The 23789-nt window shown below is 42.7% G+C and overlaps 1 protein-coding gene across 3 annotated transcripts in view; it reads right to left on the bottom strand.

Moving 5' to 3' along the window:
• The window catches only part of Ttc39b (tetratricopeptide repeat domain 39B), a 108009-nt gene that overhangs the window by 69493 nt on the left and 14727 nt on the right, over positions 1-23789 (bottom strand). For 2 of the 3 annotated variants that reach the window (XM_027400198.2, XM_027400200.2), the window contains exon 2: positions 6150-6184. The exons of the other annotated variant lie outside the window; for it this stretch is intronic. In XM_027400198.2, the coding sequence (XP_027255999.1) occupies positions 6150-6184 (35 nt within the window). The remainder of the gene's footprint in view (positions 1-6149; positions 6185-23789) is intronic. 3 annotated transcript variants of the gene reach the window in all.

The following is a 23789-nucleotide window of genomic DNA, read 5'->3' as shown; positions in this document are numbered from 1 at the left end:
AAAATAAGAGAGCCAATACAATGATACCGAACCATGTCCAAGGGCGCTGGACCCTTGAGAAGCTCTTATGTTCTTCAAAAATTACAAAAGCTATCCCACTTCTGACACCAGATGTAAGCAGAAGATAACGGTACATGGGATATGGATATTGTTGGTTAACTTTATTGAGGGGAAATGAGAAACCAATAGCCCAGGTCAGTGCTCCGAGCATCAAGTCTCAGCATCTCTCTGAGACCGGACCAGAACCCCGAGAGACAACGAGTGCCCCTCTCCTCAGACCTTAATTCACACACCCTGTACACACCTGTGGCCACGCCCAAACGGGTGTGGTCAGCGCCACAGGTACCTAGAGATCTCTCCCTACAGTTGACCTGACCTAGTGAGGGCACAGAGACCCTAGTCGTAAAGCTGAGGAAACAGCATTGGACCGAACCAAGCCTTTTGATTGTGAGTGCCACCTAGGAGAGGCCTGGACAGTCTGTGGGATCTCTAACAGTGGAGCCAGTACAAAAAATGGACTTTGGGAGCCTGTTCCCTTTGAAAGGATACTATTGCAGCCCAGATACACGGAAGAGGGCCTAGGCCCTCCCCCAAAGGATGTGACAGGACTTTGATGATCCTCTGTGGAAGGCCTCACTATCACTGAGGAGTGGGGGAGGAGGTAGGGGGGTCGGTGGAAGGAAAGGGAGAATTGATACGTAAAATAGGATTGTTTCTAAAAAATGAATAAATAAAAGTCATTTTAAAATAGAAAGCAACAAAAAAACAAAAAAACAAAAAACAATGTGGGTCCAGGGACTGAACTCAAGGTTATCAGGCTTGGCAGCAAGCACCTTTATCTACTGAGCCATCTTCCTAGTGAGCAGAGCAAAGACGATTGCTGCTCTCCTGGAGTTCCATACAACAGAGAGGCTAGACATTCACCAGACACAATCAATACTGCACTACCAAAAAGAGCTAGACACCCAAGAACACATCAGAGACCGGCTCTTGTGAAGGTCTGTTGGAGGATGGGGGCGATGCAGCAATCCAACTGCAAAATTCTAAGTACAGTAATTCACACCTTCACTTTTCATCATTATTAATATCCCAACTAATAGCTCTTTTCCTACACCAAAACTGAAATATAGATTTCAACTATATTTTATGAATGTAATATATAGGAATAATTAATATGTATAGATTCTTACATATTTAATCAATTAGAATATAATAATAAGAAACTATAAGAGTTAAGCTATGTACATAATTCCAGGAATCTTTTAAGCAGTGGAGACTACAGGTTTCTAAGCATCCCCAAATTAACTGACACGCTCCAAAGCTAAGGAAGACTAAAGACTCCATGAAAACACTGGAAGAGGTGACTCCTTAAAATGAAGTTTTAATGACTGTGGGGGGGGAGGGGAGGGAGGAAGGGAGGGAGAGGGAGAGAGAGAGAGAGAGAGAGAGAGAGAGAGAGAGAGAGAGAGACTAGAAATCAAGAAATCAACCCCAGCCCTTTGGCCTTCAGCCTTCTTTTACATGGTCTTATAAGTGTTTCATCATAATGGTCACATGTGTCATTCTCTTTTTTTTCCATTGGTGCCCTGCTTAAAACATACTTCTCACCAGGCAATGGTGGCATGCACCTTTAATCCCACCACTCAGGAGGCAGAGGCAGGTGGCTCTCTGACTGCAAGGCCAGCCTGTTCTACAGAGTCAGTTCCAGGACAGCCAAGGCTACAGAGAAGCCCTGTCTCAGAAAGAAAAAAAATAAAAAAAAAAAGAGACAACAAACATACTCCTCTACCCAATGAATACAGAACTTTTTGCCTGTTTGCTCTTAATGTTCAAATAGTAGACTTCCTAGCATTGTTTCTTCAGCATTACAAGCTAACCACCCCACAAGTGCTTGCACCCTTCCTCCCACCCCACCTAAGGGAGACTAAAGACTTCCTAGAACTTCCATACATATACAAGTCTGTCCCCAAACTAGCTTAATGCCCTATAATGTAGAGCATGTGCTCAAGGGATAGCTCTCAAGCCTAGAGTGTCCTGTAAATCTATAAAAAGTAGTAGTAAGAGAAGAGGTGGAACAAGAGGAGGAGCATCGGTGGAGGCGATAGCACCAAGACCCCAAAAACAGGTGGGTCTCAGAAATAGGGAAATACGCAAAATTACATTCTCTTCTCTTATTTGATAAATTTAGAAGAATTATTTTTTCCTTTAATGAAAACACTTGTTTTAATTTTAAAGCCATTATGGGGCTGCATGAATATATGCAAAATGCCTCACATCTTGGGTGGTATAATGGCTCTATAAAAACAGCAGTGCTTTCTCAATATATATTGCATGTTGGCTGGCATTTATCTATGAAGCCTTTTTTACATCTAAGTTAACAAAACATTTTCACATCAATTATTTCATAGGTTAAAGATAGTTTTACAAGTCAGGTGTTGGTAGCACATGCCTTTAATCTCAACACTCTAGAGGCAGAGGCAGAGGCAGGTAGATCTCTGAGTTCCAGGCCAGCCTAGTCTACAGAGCAACTTCCAGGACAATCAGGGCTACACAGAGAAACCCTTGTCTTGAAACAAAACAAAACAAAAGATATGTATTGCAAAACATTTCTGTCTTACATGGACTTATGTGGGAAAGCATCAATTTTAGTGACTATGTTCTATTGAAGATACAGGATCAATCTATGGGTAAACAATGACACTGTACTGAAACCACAAGAGGGCTCATTTAAAAAGCACAGTTGTTGCTTCAAACAGCTAAGCAAGGGGTTAGCTCACTTGCAGAAATTGCACTAAATTATACATTCTTCTGGGCATATTTTCTTTTAGATTGGTCACAATTCTTAAAAGCCAAACAGTCCCTTAGTCATGGGAGAACTGACATGCAGAACTTTATATGCATTCACTTTTCTTTAAGTGTGCAAAAGCAAAAGTAAGGCTGCCAGAGTAGACAGAAACCAGAAGCTTCTAACTGGAACACCTGAGGGACACAATCCTGGAAGGGCATCCATCAGCTCTGCAGACAAATGCAGAAAGCTCTGATTACAGGTAAGAAGACAACCCCTGCTGTCTCAAACATTTCCATTCTGAACAACAAATATAAAGTAAATAGCATGGAAATTACTCTGCACAATAATGGATGTTATATAAATCCCCTAATGCCTCTTCAGGTTTCAGCGACTGTGAGCCCTTGTAATTCGTTAGTGGCTATTGAGTCTCCACATTTATTAAATGTGGGTGATACACAATACTAAACTACATCCAGTAAAATGCTCAGCCAAGTATCCCTAAGCCTTTGAGTTCTATGAATGCTGTTCTGTGAGCATAATGAGAGAAGGCAGGAGAGAGGAAGAGTCAGAGACCCTGATTAACTTTCAAAACAGCAACCATGACACATTTCAAAGGATGAAATTCTCAAGCATCTGCTTTTAAATGTCTTAATAGTCATTTTTAAGTGACTATTTTATCAAAGGTAGAAAAGGGACAAAGCCCACAACATAAGGTGTGTAGAGGATGTTCCAGATCTGAATTGTATCAGGGTCCATGTTGACTCATCAGTATGGCAAATATAATGTACTAGTTAGTAAATGAATAATAAGGAAAGTCAGTGCATGTGCACGGGAGCTGTGCTGTTTTCACAAGAACTCTTAGGATATGAGACCATTTCAAAATGAAAGGGGCTTTTCTAATCCTCACTATGATTAAAGTGGTTTGGGGTCGGTTTTTTTTTTTTTTCTTTTTTGTCTCTGAGGCAATCAACAACAAAAACATTAAAATTTATGAACAAAATAAAAATTTACAATTCTAACATAAAAAGTATTAAGAATACTATTGCAAATGGAAGATTTGGATGTATATAATTTAAAGTCCATAACAACATAAGAGAAAGCCATGTTGGTGGCACATGACTGTATTAACACTCAATGTTAGAGACCAGCCTAGGCCACATGAGGCCCTGTCTCTAAACAACAACAAAAGTAAACAGGTTCAAAGAAGTTATGCAAATGTTTTGGTTTCATTTTTAGAGACAGGGTTTCTCTGTGTAGCTTTGGAGTCTGTCCTAAAACTCACTCTGTAGACCAGGCTGGCTTTGAACTCAAAGATATCCTCCTGCCTCTGCCTCCCAAGTTCTGAGAGTAAAGGCATTCGACACCACCATCCAGCTTGCAAATGTTTTATACTAAACAATGAGAACCCAAAAAAGTTTTGGGTTCTAAATGGGTATCTAAAATGGGTATCATTTAAAGAGTGTATGATGGCTAATTTTATGTCAACTTGACACAGGCTAGAGTCATCTGGAAGAAGGGAACCCCAACTGAGAAAATGGCTATAGGCAAACCTGTAGAGCATTTTCTTAATTAGTGATTGATGAGGGAGGGCCCTGCCCATTGTGGGTGGTACCATCCCTATAGAAAGCAGGCTAAGCAAGCCATGGGAAGGAAGATAGTAAGAAGCACCCCTCCATGGTCTCTGCATCAGCTCCTGCCTCCAGGTTCCTGCCCTGACTGCCTTCATTGATGGGCTGTTCCCTGGAAGTGTTAGCTGAAGTAAAAAGCCTTTCCACTCTAAGGTGCTTTGGTCATGGTGTTTCATGATAGCAGCAGTAACCCTAACTAGGCCAGATTGTGATTATTTTTTAGGCCATACTCTGTGGTGGTAATGTTGAAGCCTCCATCACTACATAAAGAGAAAACAAACCTGTTTTGAAAATGCTAGGGATTGAAGTGTGTGTCCTCTCCTGGAGAAGCCCTAACCCTCAGTGTAACAGAGTTTCAAGATGGAGACTACGGGAGATGGTTAGAGGTCAGAAGAGTGAGGCACTCACCACGAGGTCAGTGACTCCCAAGAACAGTGCTCTGCCACATGAAGACAGAGCAAGAAGATGAACCAGTACAAGTGAGAAGACAGCAAGGCCTCACCAGAACCCAGCCATGCTGGCACCTTTATCTCAGACTCCCAAGGTTCAAAACACTGAGGCAGTAAGTACACTTCTGCTGCTTAAACCATACAGTATACTGTATTACATTCTGTTATGCAACCCAAGCTATTACCACAGACAGGCATTTCAAGATATGTAAACAGCAATAAACATATCCATTCCTCCCTTTTAAACCAACAATCTTACATCTGAGTTCTTAATTGTTTCCAAATAATTCAAATATAAACAAGTAATTCAAACATATAACAAAGATATATATATATAGATATATAGACATATATAGATATATAGAGATAGATAGATAGATAGATAGATAGATAGATAGATAGATAGATAGATAGATAGATAGATAGCTATACGAAAACATACATCACTTAAATCTTTTTTTAGACCTGGGTCAGCCATTAAGAGCACTTGTTGCTCTTGCAGAAGACCCAGGTTCAATCAATTTCCAGTACCTACACTGCCACACACAACTGTCCATAACTCCTGTTCCAGAGGATTCAATGTCCTCTTCTGGCCTCTGTGGGCACTGCACACATGTGGTACACAGACATACACTTGAGCAAAACACTCAACACATAAAAAAAATTTTTTTAAGTTTTTAAAATAGCAATAGCTTAAATGTCTGACAATGGAGAGGTAGCTAACTACAGCATCCTACTTAGTCTAATACTATTTAGCCATTTTAAATTATTACAAAAACCACTCAGGCAAGGCAGTAGTAATATACACCTTTAATCCCAGCAGAGCCAGATGAATCTCTGTAAGTTTGAGGCCAGCCTGGGCTACAGAGTTAGTTCTAGGACAGCCAAATCTACACAAAGAAACCCTATCAAACATACACACACACACACACACACACACACACACACACACACACACGAGAGCACTCGGGCTAACCATGAAGCTAAATACTACCAAAAGCAACAATCTATAACAAAGCTAATCATATAAATAATACAGATAAATGTAAAATACTTGGCTGGGAAGCATTCTCTTTTATTCAACAATGCAAGAAATAAAACACAGTTGAGAATGTTAGATAGACTGTTAACTCCTTCTTTATAGACCAGTGACTTTTTTGCAGATAGTGGCCACTACTCTCAAAAAAAAAAAAAAAAAAAAAAAAAGAGAATGAAATACTGACATTTTATACACAAGAACCATCAATTTCTCACTCTAACCTTTTTTATTATATTATTACTTACATAGAGATGGTCTCCAAGGCATCCTCAAAGATGTCCTGGAAAGGAATAAAAACTACAGTGAGTTTTCTTGAGAATGAAGAATTTCGAATGTGAAAAAGAATGAGTCTATGCAAGTGAGGTAGGAAAAGGATGAGCAGGGGCAGAATAACAACTCCTAGCGGAATTCCATTCCCAGAAATCTCTGTGAATTTAAGTGAAATTTCTTTCTCTCTTTCACTATGATTGAGACTAGTAAAAATACTCAGCCTCAGTCAGTCACCTGTTCCAAGAGTGTGGATTGTTGCATTCAGTTGCTTCTAGCCCTCGGTTTCATTCACCTAGATTAGAACATCTACGAGTAACAGGACATGCCTGAATCCGTCTTCACGCTCTCCATGACTTCCCCCAGGCCTTCATCTCAGACCTTCCCACCAATCCTCTGACCCTGAGCTAGGCTAGGTTTCCCACCAACAACACATCCTTTGCTGCATGCCAGTAACTTGCTCAAAAGCATCAATATATTCTGTCCTAGTTATGGTTACTACTGCTGTGATGAAATACTATGACCAACGCAACGTGGGGAGGAAAGAGTTGCTTGGCCTACATTTCCATCACTGTTCATCACAGAAAGAAGTCAGGACAGGAACACAAACAGGGCAAGAATCTGGAGGCAGGAACTGATGCAGAGACCATGGAGGGATGCTGCATACTGGCTTGCTCCCCATGGCTTGCTCAGCCTGTTCTTGTACAACCCAGAACCACCATCCCAAAAGTGGCCCCACACACAATGGGCCAGGCCCTCTCCCATCAGTCACTAATTAAGAAAATGGGGGGGGGGGTGCAGTGGAAGAGCAATGAAAGAGATATATCTTAATAGAGGGAGCCACTATGGGGTTAGGGAGAAACCTGGTGCTAGGGTAATTCCCAAGAATCCACAAGGATGACCCCAGATAAGACTCCTAGCAATAGTGTAGAGGATGCCCAAACTGGCCTACCTCTGTAATCAGATTGGTGAATACCCCAACTATAATCACAGAGCCTTCATCCAGTAATTGATGGAACCAGACGCAGAAATCCACAACCAAGCATCAGGCCTAGCTCTGGGAATCCAGTCAAAGAGAGGGAGAAGGGAATAGATGAGCAAGGGAGGTCAAGATCATGATGCAGAAATCTACAGAGACAGCTGAACCAAGCTCGTGGAAACTCATGAACTCTAGATCAACAGCTGTGGAAATTCCAAGGGACAGAACTAGGCCCTCCATATGTAAGAGACTATTGTGAAATTTGGACTATCAGAGGGGCCCCTTGGCAGTAGGACCACGATACAAACCTGGTATGTGAGCTAGTTTGTTGGAGCCCATTCCCTATGGAAGGATGCCATGCTCAGCTTTAATGCATAGGAGAGGGGCTTGGCCCTGCCCCAACCTATTGTACCAGACTTTGTGGACTCCTCATGGGAGCCCTTAGCCGTAATGGGGGGAGGTTTAAGGGTGAACTGTGTTTGGAATGTAAATGAAATTTAAAAGAATAAATAAATTATAAAAACAAAGAAAAGAAAATGGCAGGCTTGCTGACAGCCCAATATTATAAAGGCATTTTTTCTATTGAGGAGCCCTCCTCTATGACGAGTCAGTCTAGTTTGTGTCAAGTTGACATAAAATTTGCCAGAACATATTCATATATTCATATCTTTCTCCCTCCCTCTGCTTTTCTCTATCCTCTGCCCCCATCTAATGTGCACAATAAAACCTGCACTCAGACACACGCACAAGAGCAACAGCTCCCTCATAGGTGCAAAAGTCAAATGGGAATGCCTCAGCCAGCTACTTGGGATCCCTCCCAAAGAGCATAGTCTCAAAGCATCCTTCTCTCTGCACCCCTACCTGACTACCATGGCCCAAACCACCTCTACAAGGTGCTGACTGACCTCACTGGCCTCCCTGTCTCCCATTCCATCTTCACACAAGAGTCGCCTCTTCTTTCCCTTTCAATACGAAGCACACACCCACCAACCCCTACCCTATCCCCTCACCTTCCTCACCTCCCCCATCCCGTGTAGACCATTTATGAGGTTTCAGTGTGCTGAGCCTAACTCCTTTCCACAGCCATTCAGAGCCCGGTCCTCCTGCCTCTGAGCACACCTCCACCCACCAGCCTCATAGCCATTCCTCTTCAGCCACAGATCTTTCTTTTCAGCTCCTCTAACTAGCGGGGCTCATTTATGCCTCCCTCCAGTATGTCTCTGGATAGCCAGGGCTGACTCTCATCATTTGATTTCACCTCAGAAAGTCATTTCCTCAAGGTTAGGTCTTTGATCACACTAATTAAAGTTACCAAGAATAGCAACTTATAATTTCTCATCATCTGACTTCTTTCGTCCACAATACTTATAATCTGTAATCATCTTCCTTGTTTACTTGGCAAATAACTCATTGTAAGAAAGAGAAAATATCACAATAGCGCTCCTTAGTATTTAAAATACTGTGTGAAAGGAGGAGGAAGCCCCTCCCTGCCTTAAGGTTTGAACACCAGGGCTGCCAGATGGTGAGTGGTGGCTGTGGGAACCTGAATGAGCTTACCACGAAAGCCTCATAACTTGAGTTCTATCCCCAGAACCCACAAAAGGAATAAGAGAAAAAAAACACACACACACACACACACAAAGTTGTTTTCTGACAGTGTGTCCTGACACATGCCCCCTCAGGTTGGCTCTGCTCATACACCATAATAACACAGTTTTTTTTGCTTTAATGTTTTAAAAAGATTTGCAATAACATATAAAAAGCGAGGGTGGAGGTAGTTCAGCTTGTTGAAGCCCACTAAGGTAAGGCCATGAACGTCCTCCCAGTAAAGCATGGCTGATTTTATTTTGTTCATTCTTTCTAAACAGCTCTGTTTTGTGATTTTTTTGGCCAAAAGAATGGGACCTGAGTTGTATCTCTAGCCCTCAATGGTGCCATGGTACATTCTACATTGCCCAAAGATCACAAAGAAATGCTATTTCCTCTTCCCTTTAAAAGTTAAGCCATGTGGGCCTGTCAATCACTTGGACAAGTAAAGACCTTTTAGGAAATCTGTCCCTCACACCTGTAAGATGTTTAAAAAGTAGGTGTGGGGCCAGAGAGATGTTCAACTGTCAAAAGCATGTGCCTCTCCTGCCTAGGACCTGAGTCTGTTTCTCAGCAGCTCACAACCACCTCTAACTCTAGTCCCAAGGGATCTAACACCCTCTTTGGGCCTCTATGGGCACCTTGAATGCACGCACACACTCACTCACACACACACACACACACACACACACACACACAGAGAGAGAGAGAGAGAGAGAGAGAGAGAGAGAGAGAGAGAGAGAGAGAGATAAATAAAAAGGGAGTAACAACTGTCCCCTTAGTGAGATATATACTTTCCAGGCCAGAAGCATGGTCTCGATGCAGCTGCTAGGACCTCCACAGCTTGCTAGCCTGTCTTCTACCCCAAGTTCTGACTGAAGAGCACAGCTTTCTCCTTCCATCACCTTTCGAGACACCAGCAAAAATCCTCAATCAGCTTCACTGATGATCTGGCCGCTCTCACTCTCCATGAACACAACTATCCAGCTGCTTACAAACTTCCATTAACGAGTCTGCCAGCTCCTATGGCCTGTAACTCAAAAGGCTTGACTTTCTCCTACCCACTTTCTCCAGGCTGGCAGCTTGCCTGCCCTGTTTTTTGTTGTTGTTGTTTGTTTGTTTGTTTGTTTGTTTGTTTTCCCTCTTGAACTCCATCAAAACTGCTCTCTGGTTTTCTTCTGTGTCATTTTAAATTCTATTACCTAATGTAAGAACATTATTATATAAGTGAGTTCCAGGCCAGCCAAGCCTACATAGCAAAATTGTGTCTCAAAAAGAGAAAAGACATCAAAGCAAGTGCTTTGTGAACCTGAATTGAACCACAGAGCTCTTAATGTAAAGCTATAAAAGATAGTGCTCCAAAGACCACCTCCAAAGCCACACCTGTAATCTCTCCTAGCTCTGGCAGTGAACAAAATACAACCTTCAGGAGGTTTCAAAGGCTACAAACTTAACTCTCAACCAGAGCAGACTAAAAGGAAGAAAAGAAAAGGGAAGCAGCACGGCGAGCCTCTGACCCACAGGTCTTTAGGTCTGACTTGTAAACACTTGGCGAGAAAATGAGAGCTTTCAGTTAACACAACTCGGCCTCAGGAAAACTTCAAGTCGAGTTTGGTAGCAGAGACTTCTAATCCCAGCACTCTGAGACCTCATCTCAAAACACCACAGTATTCTTAAAACAAAATTCTCATCGTGTAATAGTGGCATCACCTACCTGAAACCCAAGTTTGCCTAAGACGTTTATGACTGAATATACTTTCACACACTCCTCAGAGGCAGCCTCCTAGTGCACTGTTCTCCAGTCACTCTCGGGAAAGCACTCTCACCTGGCTGACCTAAAATTTACTGTGTGGACCAGGTTGGCCGTAAACTCACAGAGATTAAAAGCCACTGTGTCTTGCTTCTTTCTTTCTTTCTTTCTTTCTTTCTTTCTTTCTTTCTTTCTTTCTTTCTGCATTGCTTCCTTTCTTTTCCCTTCAGACAAGCCTTTACTATGTTGTCAAGGCAGATCTGGAACTCTGGCACTCAAGGGGTTTGCATCCCAGGCCACCCCTTCAGCCTCCTAAGTGCTGAGACTACAAGCATTTGGCATAAGCCTTTTGATGCTTAAAACGTCTTTTTTACAAATTACATGATTTTCCCATTTTTAAGTTTATTTTTTTATTTCATTTTGTATCCCAGCCACAGTTCTCCCTCCCACCCCCCATATTTTTTTTTTTAAATCACAGATCTGAATGTAAAAATCTGGGATTATAGGTTAAATCATTCTGGTAGGAATGACCACTTTCTATAAATGTAGGAACTACAGCCAGGCATTGTGGCACATGCATTTAAACCCAGCACTTGGAGGCAGAGACAACTGAATCTCTGTAAGTTCGAGGCCAGCATGGACTACACAGTGAGTTACAAGAGAACTATAACAAAATCAAATGAGTCCATTTTTGCTAAGCAGCTGCTTCATTTTGGTGGGTTATATTTTATTCAGATGACTCAGTTATCTACTAAAGCAGCCTACACATGATTCATACAGTGGCATGAAGATCTTTTAAAAACAGTCAAAAGACATGAAAGTGCTTTTCTCTTCACACATGTAGGAAGCCATGCTGCCACATCAACAGCATGGTGCTGGCACGTTACCAACCAAGGAGGAGAGTGCTGCTAATATGCAGAAGAGCCTTCGTCTTAACTGTTACTGCTAGGAACCCTCAAGAAACATGCAGAGGTAATTCAGGAGAACACTTGCCGGCTGTGGCATGGAGGGCCTAGAGAGCCTGGAGGAAGGTGTGTGTCAAGTGCGACCACACCACACCATGGTTTGTTGTTCCAGGACAGGAGAGTCAGACACAAGCCAAGAACCCTCGAGTCAGCTATCTGTCCCATCTCCTTTTCCCTTTCCTTTCATCATAGCAAATCCTTTCCACCCATTCCAGTGTTAGCATTTGCAACCTGGGGAGACAGGGGAACACCCACAATATCTACAAGGACAGTTATTAGGAGAATCAGGGTGATCAGAGAGTCAAGGACAATCAATGCCCAGTGATGTAATCACAGCATGAAAGCATGAGTCTCCCACCCCCTCCCTCAACAACTCCCCCTCCCAAGCAAAAAGCACTCCTGAAAGTTTGTACAGGGCTCTGTGGAAAGTCTATGGGTCACATGCTTAATCATGTGCTCTAACGTCTAAGGGGCAAGTTTGTCTCTGAGCACTATCACTGTAAGTAAATATGCATTAGTGACTTAATTACAGTGCCAGTGGAGGATGATGGAAAATACAACTTAGGCTTGGGAGGTAGACCTGTCTGGGTGTCAACCTTGATTCTACCCTTGACCTGAAGCAAGTCTAGCCCTTTTAGTCCTCCATTTCCTGATTCTGTAACAGGAATCTCAACCCCTTCCCAGAAGTTCTAAGGGTTTGGGTGACTATACATACATATATACATACATGCATACGAGAACAGGCCTAACTCAAAACAGGTTCCACCAATACAGCTGCAGGGGACATTCACCCTCAGAAACAATGATTTGGCTGACTCCTGAAGACAAAGCTAGAAGCCCTCATCATACTTAACTCTTTTTCATGCCCAACATTCTGAGCTTCTCCTGGAAAGGAGGAAACAAATCCGATGAGGGTATATTTGTAGCAAAGAGATAAGACACTCCCAAATGTTAACCACCAACTCTTTTCCTTCCTTCAATGCCTTCACCTCAGAACCTTTCACACGCATCCATTCTCATACAGTTGACTTCCCAGCATGGAAAGCATAACTCGTGGGCACAGTCTCACAGGAAAGGACTGAAGCACCCCAGGGAACAGTGTGACCTTGGCCAACACACACAAACTTTGGGGATCCAGCCTCAAGAGTAAAGCAGAGAGGCTGGCACAGATCCAAAGTCATAAAGTCTTTGAATTACATTAAAACCACCTCCTCAGTGTGGTCACCTGTCCATCACACATGCAAACAAACCTCAGGGAAGACTGGCTATCATGAGGCACACAAGTGGAGCACTGGACTTCTGGGAGTGTGTAACCTGATCCTCCACAGCTGGCTGGTGTGACTAACAAGCCAAGAAAACAGTTCACACAAAGATTCTTGGGAATTTTCAACAAGCCCAGGGAAGTAATGAGATTATAAATCAGCCACCAGATGTCGCTCGTCCTCATGAAAAGATGAAAAGACTGGGATAGTGTGGCTTTAGCGTCCATTGCCCTCAGAGCATCATGGTTTTTTTGTTTGTTTGTTTTGTTTTGTTTTGTTTTTGTTTTTTAATGAAAGTTAACTTTAAAGGGAGATGGTTGCAGCTTAAGGGAGAAGTTCTAAAGTCAGGACTTTTAATCATTCACACCACCGGGAGGCGGTGGCAAATGCCTTTAATGCCAGCACTGTGAGTTCAAGGGCAGCCCTTTCTACAGAGCAAGTTCCAGGAAAGCCAGGGCTACAAAGAGAAGCCCTGTCTCAAAAAAAAAAAAAAAAAAAAAAAGAAAAAAGCAGCCCTCACAATCAAAACTACCACAAAAAACAAAACCTCTAAATTGCCATAACAGAGCACCTGTAGTGACTCCACGGGGGGAACAAGTATGTATAGACATAAAATGTGTACTACGTTTAGGAGGGATATGATGTTTGACATGTCAAAAGTATACAAAAGGTATTCTAAAAGATGCACACTACAGTGCACAAAATAAAGTTCATTTGCAAAAGGTAAGTCTTTTGCGATCATATATGCTGAATTTATTTGGCATAAATGGGCAAATTATTTTATGTTCATTGATATTACTTGGCTAGTATTTTTAGGGTTGTAAAATCAACCTTGAAAATCACTTGTTATATCAACACCCCTGCCTTCCAGTGCTAACCAATACCTTACCTACCCACAATTCATAGAACAGCTAAGGACCTACTATTGGGGGGGGGGATAATTTTATTCAAGAGACCAACAGCAAGCAGAATCAAGATTTAGTGTTTTAAACTATCTCATTTTGATCCTATCACTAATGAGAGTGTTTTTAAATTAAAAGGAACAGAGTTCACACACAATACTGTCTCTTCAATTTCACATTATTAAAATATGCCTCAGTGGGTAAAGATGATTGCTGCCAAGACTGATGACCAGAGTTCAATTCCCAGGACCCACATGGTAGAGAAACCTCTGTAATCCATTCTCTGACCTCCATACTCATGCCATGGCATGAAGGTGCCCACATGCACATGCATATGCGAAAACACACAATAAATAAAGTAAATTAATAAAAATACTCACGCAGAAGGATCCGTCTGTTAACAATCAGTCTTAGGGGAAAAACTGATCATGTGATCTTCCGTAGATTGAACTATGGTGCAATTATGTCACTCAATTCTCTTCAGTTGTTACATAAAAAATAAGAGTGGATCTATTTCCAAGACATATTAAGTGAAAAATCACAGTCCTGGAAGAGATGCACAGCATATCATCCTATTTATATTAATAAGGCACCCTGTCATTATACTAATCAATAATAAGTATTAGAAGACACAGCGGGTTCCTTCTGACGTAGGGGGGAAAGAATGGTAAAAAAGGAAGATTGTGTTAGCTTCTGAGTGATTTAACACTTTTTTAGCAAGAATGCCTGTGTGTCTCCCAACAGAGCATGAGCAATAACACCATAAAAAGGAGACTGTTTCTTAAGAAGCAGATTCAGAATACTAAGAGAAAGCAGGGCACAGTAAGGCCAGAGGGCATTTCCACACACCCTGTTCCTTTTCACTCTGGCAACTTCAAAAAAAAAAAAACAACTTGTTTGGAAAGAACTTACCCACTTAGTCTCCAGGTTACTAACACAAGGAACACCAGTGTACCACTTACCCAAATTCACCTGTCTTTGACACTCGTTTCATAACCTGATCTTCCTTCACTCCCCACCTCCTTTCCCATGCTTCCTGTCTATCTAGCCACACAATCTATTTTTCTGAAACATCTGGGGATAAGGTTGATGTTCTTACAGGTAAATGTGGCCTACATCCTGCAGCATGTGTTTATGTTGTTGGGTATTTGTACACTGTGTGAAGATATATTGCTGAGATTGGTTTAATAAAGAACTGAATAGCCAATAGCTAGGCAGGAGGTATAGGTGGGACTTCCAGGCACAGAGAGGACTGTGGGAGGAAGTGAGGAAGAGAAGCCAAGCCAGACTTGGAAGATTTGAACACACAGGCTGGGAGAGAGGTAAAAGCCACATGGTAGAATGTAGATTAATAAAAATATGGGTTAATTTACATTATAAGACCTAGTTAGGAACAAGCCTAAGCTACAGGCCAAGCTTTCATAATTAATAAGAAGTCTCCCTGTCATTACTTGGTAGCTGGAGGCCCCTCAAAAAAAGTCCGATTACATATTTACTCTTACACAGCTGGGTTCTGCAAATTAGACCACTTCATATAACTGCCCAGGTTACCATGTGTCAGATGACCCCATGGCATCTTCACAGCATTTTTTATTCCTGTAGTGCAGGCTCCGGGCTAGAGTCAGCTAGTGCACTCAGCTGTCATGTCTCTCCTGTCTACATTAATCTGGAAGCTTTATACCATTATCTTTTAGAACACTGACAATTTCTTTTTCTTTCTTCTCTCCTCTTTTCTTTACATCCTTCATCACTGAAGTTCTAACAGGTCTCTGTGAGTAGAGTAAGGTACTAACCCACTACAGAAGGGTTCCATACCTTCTCAGGGCATTTTTGTCTGGAATGCCTACCCCTCCAGCAGTGTTAATTTTAATCACTAATTTCCCCCATTGCACTGTGACTGCTTTTGTTTGGCAATGACTAAGAAGTTTATGATGAGGGCCAGCAAGACAGGGCAACAGATAAGGCTTGCCATCACACCTGCAGATCTGAGTTCAATCCTGGAAGCCACATGCTTAAAGGACAGAACTGACTTCCACAAGCTTTCCTCTGACTCCCCCACATATACACACAATGACTTAATTAATTAATGTAAAAAAAAAAAGTTTGCTGGAAGAAGAGCATGTAAGCTCACAGACTACCTTTCTCCTCACCCAAATGGGCCCCTAAACTCAGCACCGAGGACAGTGTCATCCTGACTTGGCCTCTGTAGTGCTGGGATTACAAGCAATCACCTGCCACCACACAAGACTCCTGCAGCAATCTAACCTTGAACACTGCATCCCAAGCAGCCCCTGTCCAATCCCCAGAGTATTCTACCACAGCCAACCTTCTTGTTACATAGCTAGCTACTTGTTTTCTCCCATCAGCATGGACTCAAAGATTCCTACTGTTGTCAATGTTCTACAATGTGACCCAGATAACTTATAAATTCTCACAATCTTCCCTCTTGAGCAAAGTCTAATACTCAGTTCTTGCTCGTGGCTGGAGAGATGGCTCAGAGGTTAAGAACACTGCCTGCTCTTCCAGAGGACCTGAGTTCAATTCCCAGCAACCACATGGTGGCTCACAACCATCTATAATGACACCTGGTGCCCTCTTCTGGTGTTGGGCATACATACAGACAGAACACTGAATACACAATAAATAAATCCTAAAAAAGAAAAAAAAAAGAATAGCTCAATTTATTTATATATAAAAAAAGAATTCCTATGTCAGAATTCAATTCTGTGAATCTGAGGTATATCTGAACTTTAGATTATTTTTCCCAGTTGTCTAATGTACATTGAGGTACATAGCCACTGACTCTCATATTTGACACACCAAGGTACATTCTCAATGGACTTTGAGAGTGTGTTTGGTTTGCTGCTGTCTGAAGTTGACTTCATCACAAGCCCTAAATTAATCTCTCAACTCCTCTGGATGCCTGAGCATGGATTAGGTTCCACCTGCTAAAATACACCTGTACACAGTAGGCAGGTGGCACCTATAATTCCAGACTCTGGAGGTGGAGACTGGAGGAAGGTTCCTATTGACAGGACACCCTGGCCATCTAGAGGACCAGGCCCATCTTCCTCCTCTTTCTGGCTTTCCCTGCCACCTAGCAGAGATGAGAACAGGCTGTGTCAACAGCAGTGATCTGGGCATGTACTCTGGCTCACTGCAAATTGCCGTGAAGGCACTCCAGTCAAGGTCTTCGTCTTAAATGCCCAGAGGTTCACCTGTTGAAGGCTCCGTGCTCCCTGACAGTGCTGCTAATATAAAGTGCTACTGGGCTGTGGTGGAGCCTGTAAGAGATGGAGACTTAGCAGGGAAGTCACATCATAGAGAGCATAACCTTGTGGGATACTGCCCCCCAGCTTACTGGTCACCCTGAGATCAGCAGCTCAGCTCCACTAATCTCCCCACTAGAATGTTCTGTCTCTCCTTGAGCAATGGAGCCAGCTGACCCTGGACTAAACCCAAATAAACATTTCCTCCTTTAATAGTTTATTGCAGGGTATCTTGTCACAGTAATGGAAAGCTAACAAACATAGCCCAAAATATCTAAGCCCAGAGCACCAGAGTCTTCCCTAAGAGGGTCATTTCTAGATAGGACTGGGGTGATTCATGAATAGGAGCCTAGATCAGACACTCTTATAGCTTCCAAGTACCTCATTTCCTCCTTTAACTGCCTACAGCACCCGCTGTTTCCTGCAATGAAAATTAAATAGAAGAGACAGATAGCAAAAAGAATATAAACAAACAAGATCCTGAAGATAATGATCACAGCTAAGAGAAAACAAAAGTACTATGCAGAAAGACCCAGCTGATCTGAAGATAGAAACCAAGCAAAGCCTCTGCCTTAGTTAGGGTTATCATCACGGTGATGGAACACCATGACCAAAAGGCAATTAAACTTCTACACTACACTTCCATCACTGAAGGAAGCCAGGACAGGAACTCAAGCAGGGCAGGGACCTGGAGGCAGGAGCTGATGTAGAGGCCAGAGAGGGGTGCTGCTTACTGGCTTACTCCCCAAGGCTTGCTTACTCTGCTTGCTTTCTTATAGAACCCAGGACCACTAGGCCAAGGGTGGCCCTAGCCACAATGAAGTGGGCCTTCAATCACTAATTAGGAAAATGCCCTACAGCCTTGTTTATAGTCCGATCTTATGGAAACATTTCCTCAAGTGAGGCTCTCTCCTCTCTGATGACTCTAGCTTGTGTCATGTTGACATAAAAGTAGGCAGCACAGCCTCTTTAGAAATTTGACCTCTGTGGTGAGGATGGAAAGTTCAGGAATTGGTTACGGCTGAGTCAGCTAGGCCAGGAAGCCCACACAAGAGCAGTATGGTAGGAAATAGCTTGTCACATCCAAGAAACTGAATGGGAGCTGTGGTGTCAAGAGGGAAAGAGGCAGAGGAAGGCAAGAGACAGGTGGAGAGAGAAGACAAAAGCAGGACTATTCTGGTCACAAGAAGCATGGCTTTCTTCTAATTACCATGGACAGTCCCTGAAGTCTGTACACTGGGAAGAAGCATGCAATCAATGTCTGAAAAACATAGGGGAGGCATAGTGGAGAGCAGATCATAGAGGACAAAGAAGAGGCAAAGACACTAGCTGGGGCATCGTCCACACGTAGGGTCATGTAAGACCATGGAATAGGACTGAGGACTGGGCCAAAGTGATAGCAAAGAGGAGCAGAATGCAGCCATGCTACAAACTCCACAGCAGTGGATGATGGCAAAGAACGGGCAAACAGAGGTACAAAGGGAGGATGGAGGCTGATGCCACGCTCCCTATGGGTATGTGGTGCTATTTTAAAGCCATCTGTTGGCTTCAGAAAATAAGAAAAAGATGACAGTCTCCAGGGGCCTCAGTTGAAAACAAGGGCTTTGTGGTTTTCAGCACATGAACAAGGGTTCTTTAAACCTTAAAATGTTCACATCTAACCTACTGTCGTGTGATAAACAGACCCTATTTCTCACATGGACTGGGCTTGTGTACCTTCAAATGGGAGGCTTCTTAATTTTCTCCCCTTTTTGACAACCCCTTTTTGTCCCAGAAATTTTATGTAACACCAGTTATACAGGTATACAAAATAGGAATACAAATCAAACCTTGATTGATAATAAATCATAACAAATCTGTTTAAAGACAACTCTTGAGCATACATCTGATTTCATTATTTATAAAAGATGAGGGGCTGGAGAGACGGTGGTTAAGAACACTTGTTGCTCTTGCAGAGGACCGATGTTTGATTCCTAGTAGCCACATGGTGGCTCACAACCATCTCTAACTCCAGTTCCAGGGGATTTGATACTCTTCTGACCTCTAAAGGCACCGGGCATACAAGATACATAGACAAGACAGTCATACACATAAAGATATTTTAAAAAGCATGAAGATGAAAGCAAAGCTGCATACTGATGAGAAGGATGTGCTTATTTTTCCATAAAGAACTAAATCTTGGCTGAATATTTGATACCGCAGGATACTGAACATCTGCAGCATTTTCAAAGTTGAATATTTTGATTTTATAACAGTCAATGCTAAGAACCACATAAAAATACAGTATAAAACAACAAAAAAATGTGTTTAGGTCATCTCAGAAATATTTGGAAACTCTGTCCTAATTCCAAACCAACTCATTAGACATTTTTTTTTAATGAAACTCAAGCCAGCAACTCAAATAGCAGTTCTTAAACTCAAAAACCCTAGTAAATGCAACCCAAAGCAAACTAACTTCACACTTAGGTTGAAGAACTATGGGGGGGAAAGGCGAAGTCTATTTTCCATGATTCTATCTTGAAGTCACGAGAAATATCCCATGTACACGTGTGACTGATATGAAGTAAGTAAGTGGCTGGAGATATGAAAAGTCAAGCAACACCTAGGGCTAAAGCACAGTCATCTTCATTTCATGAATGTCCCACACCTACCCAAGGAGGCAAGCTGTGAACCCCGCCTCTTTTAGCTCCATAAGTCAGGAAACTGGCTCAATATGCCTTTCCCTTGCTTCCCTGGCTTAAGCTGTGTCCTTCGATAGAACACTGACAAATCAACTCAAGAAAGCAAAGGGCTTATTTTAGCTTAGAGGTTATAGTCCATTACTGAGAGAAGCCAAGGCAAGAACTGAAGTAGAGACCATGGAAGAAAGGCTGCTTACTGGTTTACTCAACCTGCTTTCTTATACAACTCAGAACCCCTGCCCAGGGGTGGCACTGCCCACAGTAGGCTGGGCTCTCCCATCTCAATCATTAATTGAGAAAATGCCCCATAGACATGTATACAGGCCAATCTAGTGGAGACATTTTCTTTGTTTGTTTTGGTTTGATTTTCAAGACAGGGTTTCTCTATGTAACACTGGAGGTACTGGAACTTGCTTTGTAAACTAGGCTCACCTCAAACTCATAGAGATCACCTCTGCCTTGCCCCCTGTCCCCCTGTTCCCCTGTCCCCCTGCCTCTGCCTCTGTCTCTGCCTCCTGATTGCTGGGATTAAAGGCATGTGCCACTACTACCTGGCTTAACCATTATTTGTTTTTGTTTTGTTTGGGGCATTTTTTTAATTGAAGTTTCCTCTTCCCAGATGACCCTAGCTGGTATCAAGGTGACTAAAATTAACCAGCATAAGCCAGTTCTTCAAAAGGACTTTTACTACTGTTTGGATTTAAAAACAAAAATCTTTCCTACATTTTAAAATTACTATCAGCAAATGAACATGCAAAGCCAATACCGTCAATGTGGTTAACTGCAGTACTGGAAACAATATTGCTAACTACAGCCTATCCCACTCTACAAAATCCTTTCCATATGAATGCATTCATAAAAAGCAAGATCGGTAACTAGTTACTAACCAGAAATGCAATCAAGCATGTGACTATGCCAGACACCGACTGATAGAGAAGCACACACAAACCTAAGATGAGAGCATTAGGGTTCCCAGTGGTCTGATGAGAACACCGAGGGACCGGAAGACCTCGGATGCCCTCAGCCAATATTAGAATCCCACCCATATCTACTCAGCTACAAGGCCACCCATATGCCTTGCTTGAAATAGAACAAATCTGAAATCCAGGTGGTTTTGTTTGATTCTCCGACCTCCTTGAGACTAGCTGCTAGGACAGTCCAGTTTTCTAAACAGGCCAGGGCTTACAAAGTGTAAGTGTAGGGCTTCTTCCAAGTGAAATCTGGCTACACAGCAGCTGCCTCAGGGAATAAACTAGAAAATGAGGGGGTCAACGTCATCCTTATCACCTACATCTGTCTTCTTGCAAACAGAACCCATTTCTAATGTCCTGGGCAGCAGTAACTCATTAAGCCCTCAAGCATCCTGGTGACACAGCATTTGTACTGGCCCAATCCAATCCAAATTTACCCCGGATCTCCAGTCTGCTTTGTTCTCTGCACACAGAACAGATGCTCAGTTTCAATATACCTGGGATTTTTAATTTTGCTAGTAATTTTAAGTGTTAAAAATAAACTGAGAACAGAAATGAGGGTACAGAAATGTTAAGTGGAATTGAGGTGACAGTTACACAACTCTAAATTTACTAAAAGATAAAAGTCCCTGAACACATACAAAAGGAGTGAGCTATAGCTCATCTGCCCATCATGTTTGAAAAGTCAGATTAGATTCCTAGCACTGTGTGGAGGGAGGGAAGGAATAAAGTTTATGATATATAAATCTTGGCTCAATAAAGGTAGGTGGTTGGCCACTTTGCTTGCTTTCCTGCTTGTTCTTGATGACAGGGTCTCAGTAACCCAAGCTGTCCTTAAACTTTCTATGTATCTGAGGATGACTGTGAACTGCTAATCCTCCCATCTCTCCTCCTGAAGAGCTAAGACTAACAGCATACCTGGTAAACTGGAAGCAGGGGTGGGAATGTCTGTCCTGAGACAATGCTAATGGTCATGTAGATTTTAGGGTTTAGATGTGACATGTCCCCCACAGCCTAGTGGCTGGGCGTTCGGAAGTGTTTGGATCTTAACCCTAATCAATGGGCTAATGCCTGCATGGAGTCATATAAGAAGACATTATTAGGAAGTGGTGAAGAGCAGAAGACAGGACTAGTTGGAACACTTTCCCACAGCCATAACATGCTGCCTCACTATAGGCCCAGAGACCCAAAGCCAAGCGACAGAGAATGAACCTCTCAAACAGTGAGCCAAAGCAAACCCTTACGTGGCTGTCTGTCAGGCATTTTCATCACAGCAACTGAGAAGTCTGACTCAGGTGGAAACTGTCCCTTGGGCAATACATACACCCTGCCTTTTGGAACTGCTAAATTCTTCTATAGGAAAGAAAAGCCACAGTTCCTGCTGAGCCCCAGGACACATCCCATCCTGGTTGGATGTCACAACAAATGGACCAAAGGGAGACTTATTTCTCTTTTGAGGCAGCCAGGACTGCTAAATAGCTGGAGGACCAGCAGAGGAAGCTGTGTGAGTGCTAGCACCTGCTGGGGTTGACCCAGATGAAAGACTTGATGAGCCTGTGTGGGAACTTCAGAGGAAACAGGTCAAAGTGAGGCAGGACCACCCTCAGGCATGAGACTGGGAACAATAAGCACTCTGGAATGGCTAACACACAAAGTCCACATGAGTAACTGGAAAACCTAGGACTCACCTCAGACCTACTAAGTAAGAATCACTGGTGGGGCCAGGCAGTGTTGGTGTGTGCCTTTAATCCCAGCATTCGAGAGGCAGAGGCAGGCAGATCTCTGTGAGTTCAAGGCCAGCCTGGTCTACAAAGTGAGTTGCACGACAGCTAGGACTGTTACACATTACACAGAGAAACCTTGCCTCAAAAAAAAAAAAAGAAAGAAAGAAAGAAAAACAGGCTGGAGAGATGGCTCAGAGGTTAAGAGCACTGGCTGCTTTTCCAGAGGTTCTGTTTTCAATTCCCAGCAACCACATGGTTGCTTACAACCATCTATAATGAGATCTGGTGCCCTCTTCTGGCATGCAGGCAGAATGCTGTATACATAATAAATAAACAAATCTTAAAAAAAAAAAAAAAAAGCAACCCACTGGGATTAAAACTCAGGGTTACCCTTAACAAGCCACCTGGTCCCCAGCAAGGAGACTTTTGTGCACACTGAAAAGTGGGAACCACTGAGCAGTGACAAAATGACCATGCTTTACCTCAAAGGCAATGAGAAGTCCAGACAAGACTTTTAAGAAGAAAGGTGAGAATGGACTTGAATTTTAGCAGTAGTCTAGTTGGTGCATTACTTTGGGGCTGAGCAAGAATCTAGAATGCCCTCCAGTGCCCAGGCGTCCTTACATGTCACCTCCATTACCCTTTAACCTCTTAAACTGTAACTACCACTGATTAAGAAGGGCCTCCAGAGTCCACACATTGGACTTTATTCTTTATTGCAACTGTCATGAGAGGTAGGATCTTCAGGAAGAGATTACATGAGGACTATGGTGGTTTGAATGAGAATGGCCCCACAGACTCATGTCTGAATTCTTGGTTCCCAGTTAGTGGATATATTTAGGAAAGATTAGGAGGTGTGGCCTTGTTGGAGGAAGTCTATCATTGGGGGTGGGCGTTGATGTTTCAAAAGCCCATGCCACATCCTGTTGTGGAAAATTATTTTAAGGTGTATTACATTTGTTTATGCAGTAGAAGTTTGTTTCAATGATGTAAAAGATGTGCTGCTTTTGTTTATGCTGCATTTATTTAACTCTGTGACACTGTGATTCTTTGCCTGTCTAAAACACCTGGTCTAATACAGCGCTGACCAACCAATAGCAAGGCAGGAGAAAGGATAGGAGGGGCTGGCAGGTAGATGGCATAAATAAAAGGAGGAATCTGGAAGGAGAGGAGGACACTAGGGGCTAGCCACCTAACCACCCAGCCAGCCAGGCACAGAGTAAGAGTGAATTTTGTAAGATACACAGAAATAGAAAAAGATAAAAGCCCAGAGGCAAAAGGTAGGCAGGATTGTTGCAATTTAAGAAAAGCTGGCAAGAAACAAGTTAGCCAGGCAGTCATAAGTAATAATGAGCCTCCCTGTGTGATTTATTTGGGAGCCGGATGGCAGGCCCCCCAAAAGACCAAAGGACAAAGTAAAAGAGCCAAAGAGTAAAAAACCAAAATCAACAAAGTCCAGGTCGGTCGGTCGGTAGGTCGGTTGGTCTGTCTGTCTGTCTGTCTGTCTGTCTGTCTCTCTGTCTCTGTC

This window comes from Cricetulus griseus, chromosome 2 (genome assembly GCF_003668045.3).
Source record: "Cricetulus griseus strain 17A/GY chromosome 2, alternate assembly CriGri-PICRH-1.0, whole genome shotgun sequence".
NCBI lineage: Eukaryota > Metazoa > Chordata > Mammalia > Rodentia > Cricetidae > Cricetulus > Cricetulus griseus.
The sequence above is the reverse complement of the archived record's forward strand: the minus strand, read 5'-3'. Positions and strand labels throughout refer to the sequence as shown.